The sequence below is a fragment of the Mandrillus leucophaeus genome, unplaced genomic scaffold (assembly GCF_000951045.1).
Source record: "Mandrillus leucophaeus isolate KB7577 unplaced genomic scaffold, Mleu.le_1.0 Scaffold109, whole genome shotgun sequence".
Taxonomy (NCBI): domain Eukaryota; kingdom Metazoa; phylum Chordata; class Mammalia; order Primates; family Cercopithecidae; genus Mandrillus; species Mandrillus leucophaeus.
Window position 1 is genome coordinate 165017 of NW_012099098.1, and position 6192 is coordinate 171208.

General features: G+C 55.3%; 1 protein-coding gene across 2 annotated transcripts in view; it reads right to left on the reverse strand.

The window, feature by feature from the left end:
- Positions 1 to 2595: 2595 nt before the first annotated feature.
- The window catches only part of TBC1D13 (TBC1 domain family, member 13), a 23072-nt gene continuing 19475 nt past the window's right edge, over positions 2596 to 6192 (reverse strand). For both annotated transcript variants that reach the window (XM_011987672.1, XM_011987664.1), the window contains 3 exons: positions 5024 to 5184; positions 4732 to 4789; positions 2596 to 3221 (listed from right to left, as the gene is read on the reverse strand). In XM_011987672.1, coding sequence (XP_011843062.1) covers positions 3156 to 3221; positions 4732 to 4789; positions 5024 to 5184 — 285 coding nt within the window. In that variant the 3' untranslated portion in view covers positions 2596 to 3155. The remainder of the gene's footprint in view (positions 3222 to 4731; positions 4790 to 5023; positions 5185 to 6192) is intronic.

Genomic DNA, 6192 nt, shown 5'->3' on the forward strand with positions numbered 1-6192 from the left:
CCTGTAATCCTAGCATTTTGGGAGGCTGAGGTGGACAGATCACAAGGTCAGGAGTTCGAGACCAGCCTGGCCAACATGGTGAAACCCCATCTCTACTAAAAATACAAATTAGCCTGGCATGGTGGCGGGCGCCTGTAATCCCAACTACTTGGGAGGCTGCGGAAGGAGAATCGCTTGAACCCAGGTGGCAGAGGTTGCAGTGAATGGAGATCATGCCATTGCACTCTGGCCTGGGCAACACAGCAAGACCCCATCTCAAAACAAAATAAAATAAAATAAAAAATAAGGAAAAGCTGTTGAATTTTGTCAAATGCTTTTTCCACATACAATGGGATGGTCTAAGTCTTTTTAAATCTAAAAAATAAAAGTAATCATGTATGCAGAACCTCCTTCCCCAGTATCATTCCCTCCTCCCCTAGCTGCAGACTGCTGAGGCTGAACTGGAAGAATCGAACAGGCACTTCCCAGGAGGATTTCCTGGACCTTTTTTAAGAAGGGCCACTCTAAGAGACTCTGAACTCCATCCCTGTTCAAACATTTTTCCCTGTTCTGAGGTCTCCAAAGTTTCAGCTCATCACAGCACCAATGCCCATTGCAAAGAACACATGATTTATTCAAGACAACTCGTCATCAACAGCACTGACTCAAGGAACAAAACAGATAAAAAACTAAAGCAAACGTTCTGACCCTCTGGAGTGAGACCCGCTGAATTCATACAGCTCAATCTGTAAGTGTCCAAGATCCAGGGGGCAGGTTCTCAAGCAGGAAGCCTCAGGCACTCTGGTTCTGTGGGAACCTCCCTTGGGCATCTGCTTGAGAATCTGGCGAAGGGTCACTGTCAGGGCAGGTCCTTTCTGCAGGCGGTATCCTGCCGGGAGCTCAGCCTAACCAAGGCCTGGTCCCTGTGCTCTTGACCTTCATCTCAAGGCCAAGGAGAGGGCACTTGACCCAACTCTGCCAGCGAAGCAAATCAGACGGTGATTCAAGTAGTGTGGTCCCAGGAGCAAGGCGGGCGCAGACAAGAGCGAGTGCATTAGGAGTCCTGGGCAGTGAAGTAGTGTGGCCCCAGGAGCAAGGCGGGCGCAGACAGGAGCGAGTGCACTAGGAGTCCTGGGCAGTGTCTGCTGGGTCGCAGGCAGTGACCCAAGGTTGTGAAGGGGTTGGAGGAGGGGCTGAACCACCAGCTGACAAGTACTGGAGAGAGGGTGGCCCAGGCCGGCAGGAAGCATCATGTCTCTGCCTCATCCTGGAGGTCCTGGAGTCAGCCCAGTTCTCTTCCCACCTTTACACTCAATTCCAGCACAGAACTCAGAGCCCACCCAGCCAGGACCTGCTGGAAAATCAGGCAGGTCCTAGAAGCATGGGGAGAAGAGGCTGACTGTGATCTTGGAAAATGAAGAGGATCTTGTCTCCAACTCCTTTCTACCTTCCTACACCCACGCCTCATCCCCAGAGCACTCGCCAATGTGCAATACATAGCCAGGAGTCTGAACAAATAGTCAAAGTCTCCCAAATACTGCGCAGGTGCAGAAATCCAGGTGACATCCAAGGAAAAGCCTGGTAGAAGAGCCCCCTGGGGAAGCCGTTTCTGGCCCACAGCCAGGCTTGGGAGGGCAGCGAGAAGTCCTGCCCACCAGACTCGGAAGGCTTTGGGGGCAGGAGGGCTGCTGGGGCCTGACTCCTGCCAGCCAGTCTGGAGGACAAGGGTACTCACTATGGCACCTGGCTTCCGGACGCAAACCTTGTACAAGGAGGGAGGTGACTTGGTGAGAACTGGGAGCGGCCAGCTGCCCCTGTTCAGGGTATACCTGCCCCAGCCCTGGGAACAGCTCAGGCAGGGGTCAGAGAAGGCCCTGCACCTCCCTCAGTCCGCAGAGGGTGGAGGGATACACAGAGGCACAGACACAGCCCTCCTGGTACTGGCAGGACCCAGGGCCTTTAAGCACAGCTACCCCCGGCCCCAGAGAAGCTTCCTTAGGCCCCACTTGTCCTTTGTGGGACTCACCTACCCTGGGTTGGGACCCGGAAGCCGAGGAAATGACAACTCTTCTGAAGCAACAGGTTCCAACCCTGGGCTCAGAATCAAGGTCCTTTTCTTTTGGGACAGGAGGGACTCTGGGAGAACCTCCAGAAAAACCAGCTCCCCCTCTTCCTTCTCCCTCCCCGGGCAGAGCGCAGGGGCAGGAAGCTCAAAGTTTCGTCCTTACTCAGCAGCATTTGGTTTCCAAGATTTCTGTATAGGGAACGGGTTCAGAACCCTCTAAGTGAGGCACGGAGGGCTCCCTCGCAGTCGGGGGGACCCAGGAGCCTGGGGCTGGGGGATGGGAACAGGAGGCAAAGGCCAAGCTTGACCTCCAGGGGCCTTGCTGAGCCAGTCTTCTCATCTGTCTCCCAGGTTCAGGGGAGCAGAGGGAAGCAGGGAGAGGAGGCGGCTCAGGATAAGGCACCCCAACAGAGAAGGGCAGGGAGAGTAATGGACAGAGGAAACATGGAGCAAGACATAGTTCCACTCTGGGAAGGAGGCGGAAGGAGACAGGCAGAGAGGTAGAGACAGAGAAGGAGGGGCTGGGAGACCTGGAGGCCTGAGAGACCCTCACCCCCTCACACACACACACGCGGGGAGGAGACGCCTGGGGACTTGGGCCCACGTCCACACCAACCGACTACAGACAGACATCTGTGGGTGAGAGAGATGGCAAGCCTCTGCTTTCAGTGTTGCCTTCCCTGTGGAGCAGCCGAAGTACCCCACTCAGAAGCGGTTTCTGGCCCATTGGCCAAGCACCTCCCCTGACCAGAGCCCAGGAAAAGACCAGAAGCAGGAACCGAGGCTGGGGCAGCAGAGCCGAGGCAGGGACGGGCCGCTGGGAGCCTCCCAGTGCCGGAAATGGCCCTGGCCCGGGAAGGACAACTTCCCGAGCTTCAGCCCTGCTCAGTATCCTGGGCAAAGAGGGCAGGGTGCAGGGCAGGCGGGGAGCTGGGCGTGGTGGCAGAAGAAGGAGCACAGCACAGTGTGTCCCCAGCGGGCACCACCTGGGACTCGGGCCAACCCTGCGGTTTCCCCTCAGGCTGGGTTCCTACAGGTTTCTGTGAGTCCCGTGAGCCAGGGCACAGGGTCGGGTGGCTTCTCTCCCGAACATGAGCCTCTTGCCGCCGGGTTACTTTGAGTCTTGGAGCTCCTTGGCTTTCTGCAGGATCTGGCAGACATCTGTGATGGGGTAGTCCTGGGCACAGGAAAGGCCAACAGTTGCCTCTGAAGCTACCTCACCCCTGCCACACCGACACCCTCCCTGCTGGGACCCGTTGCCATGCTGGATCCTGGGCCTCAGGGGCAGGAGCATGGAATACCAGGCATCCCACACTCCCCAATCCCCAGAGCCCTGCATGCAGCTGACGCTACACCATGCAGCACCAACTCAACCAATCCACACACAACCACTCCCAGGCTCTCGCGGCCCTTTCCTCAGGACCAGACCGTGCTGCCTCAGCTCTCCCACTACTGCCACTGAACTCGAGCTCCCTCATGTGGAGTCAGTGGCACTGGGCCAGTGTCTGAGCATCAGCTCGAAGTCCCAACAGTGCTGTGAGTGGCTACTGTGATTCTGCTCATTTTCCAGATCTAGTCCATGAAGTTATGGAAAACCAACTCTAGGCTGGGCACAGTGGCTCACGCTTGTAATCCCAGCACTTTGGGAGGCCGAGGCGGGTGGATCACCTGAGGTTGGGTGTTTGAGGCCAGCCTGACCAATGTGGAGAAACCCCATCACTACTAAAAAGTACAAAAAAAACTAGGCGGGCTTGGTGACGCATGCCTGTAATCCCAGCTACTCAGGAGACTGAGGCAGGAGAATCGCTTGAACCCAGGAGGTGGAGGTTGCAGTAAGCTGAGATCGCGCCACTCCAGCCTAGACAACAGAGCGAGACTACGTCTCAAAAAAAAACCAACAACAACAAACCAAACCCACACTAAGGCCAGGTGCTGGTGAAGAAGCTGAGACCCAGAGATGCTGTAACTTGGCTTGGGTCACATGATGAGCACAGCAGAGCAAAACTGTGGACCTAAAGCTGTAGGCCCTTGAGCCCATCTTCTTTTTTTTTGGAGACAGAGTCTTGCTCTGTCACCCAGGCTGCAGTGCAGTGGCGTGATCTCGGCTCATTGCAACCTCCACCTCTCGGGTTAAAGCGATTCTCCTACCTCAGCCTCCCAAGTAGCTGGAAATTACAGGCGCCCGCCACCACGCCCAGCTAATTTTTGTATTTTTAGTAGAGAGACGGGGTTTCGCCATGTTGGCCAGGCTGGTCTCGAACTCCTGACCTCAGGTGATCCACCCACCCCAGTCTCCCAAAGTGCTGGGATTATAGGCATGAGCCACCACGCCCGGTGAGCCCATGTTCTTAATCTCTACACCCCAACCTCCTTCCCCTGGCCTGAGCATGGCCACCAGCAAGCGCAGCCACATTCTGGGCACCTGCGGTGTCCCAGGTGTGAACACCTATGTAGAATACACAGTTTGAAGGCCAGGTCACTTGCTCAAGGCCACCCAACATTCCAGGTCAATGGCAGAACCAGGATTCAAACCCAGATCCAAACCAGATCTCCCTCAGGGGTCTGGACTCTAATCCCTGCTACGCTCCACTGCCCCTGCCCAGTCTGTCGAAGTGGCTGGCGTGGGCGGGTGCCTGGCAAGTGCCGGCCTCATGGCAGTGGCTGGGCCTGCCCCCAACTCCCATTACCTGCAGCAGCCGCATGTTCACAGTGAAGTCCCCTTCCAGCAACTGCTCCCGGATCAGCCTATGAAAAGCAGCAGCAAAAGCGCTGGGACCTGGGATGCTCCCAACACAGGCCCTGCCCGCTACTCCCTCCCCACCCACCTTGAGTTTGGTTTGGGGCCGTCCCAAGGACTCCAGAAGCCCACTCCAGCCATGAAAGAGCAGCCCTGCCCACGCTTCGGGGCAGAGGGTCCTCCCGTCTGGCTTCTCCAAGGACTGCCCTGGTGAGCTGATGCCAGTTCATGCCCGCACTCACATAAGCATGGCGCAGCAGACGAGGAGGAGGAAGTCAAAGCGGTTGTCATCGGCGAAGAGGGAGTCCCAGATGCGGATGACATCAGGCAGCAAGAACTCCTGGGACAGCAGCAGTGTCAGCCAGCGGAAGGCGAAGAACTGGGGCTTGATGTTCTGCTCTTGCTGGGGAGACAGCGTGGGGGGTGGGGAGCGGGACTCCATGTTGGCTGCTGGCCATGGAGCACCACGCAGTGGGTCAGAAATAAATTCAGAACAGCAGGGCCCAGCATGCCAGGTGTGAGCACCAGGGCTGGCACCAGGCTGCCAGATAGCCTTGCTTGGAAAAGGGGCAGAGCCTGTTTGCTGCCAGCCAACATCCTCAGATCTTCCTATTTTTTTAAGAGAAGCTGGAAACCCAAACCTTTATGTAATAAGCTCTCCAGATTTATAAATGATGGCTCAAACTCTTCACACACTTTGCAGATGATAGCCTTGGGTTTGTGGATGTGCTGAGTGACCATCACAGGGCACTTACTATAAGCCTGGGCTATGCTCAGCATATTAACTATGTCCTCTCACTCATTTGATCCACAGAACAATTCCACAGGCAATTATTCCCACTACAGACGAGCCTTCTGGTCAGCCACAGTGAATATTAACTGAAAAAGCGTGCTACAAAACAGCAAAAGCATACTTCCTTTTTTTTTTTTTTTCCCCAGAGATAAGGTCTCGCTACATTACCTAGGATGAAGTGCAGCAGCACAATCAAGGCTCATTGTAGCCTTGACCTTGAGAGCTCCTCCCTCGGCCTCCTGAGTAGCTGAAACTACAGGCCTGTGCCACCATGCCTGGCTAATTAGTTTTTAAATTTTTTGTAGAGACAAAGCTTCACTATGTTGCTCAGGATGGTCTCAGCCTCTGGGGTCAAGCCATCCTCCTGCCTCAGTCTCCCAAAGTGCTAGGATTACAACTGTGAGCCATCACACTCAACCCATATTTGGTTAAAAAGAGATGATTATTCCTGGCCAGCCAGGCACAGTGGCTCACACCTGTAATACCAGCATTTTGGGAGACCAAGGTAGGCAGATCACTTGAGGTCAGGAGTTCGAGACCAGCCTGGCCAACATGGTGAAATCCCATCTCTACTAAAAATACAAAAACGAGCCGGGCATGGTAATGCATGTCTGTAAT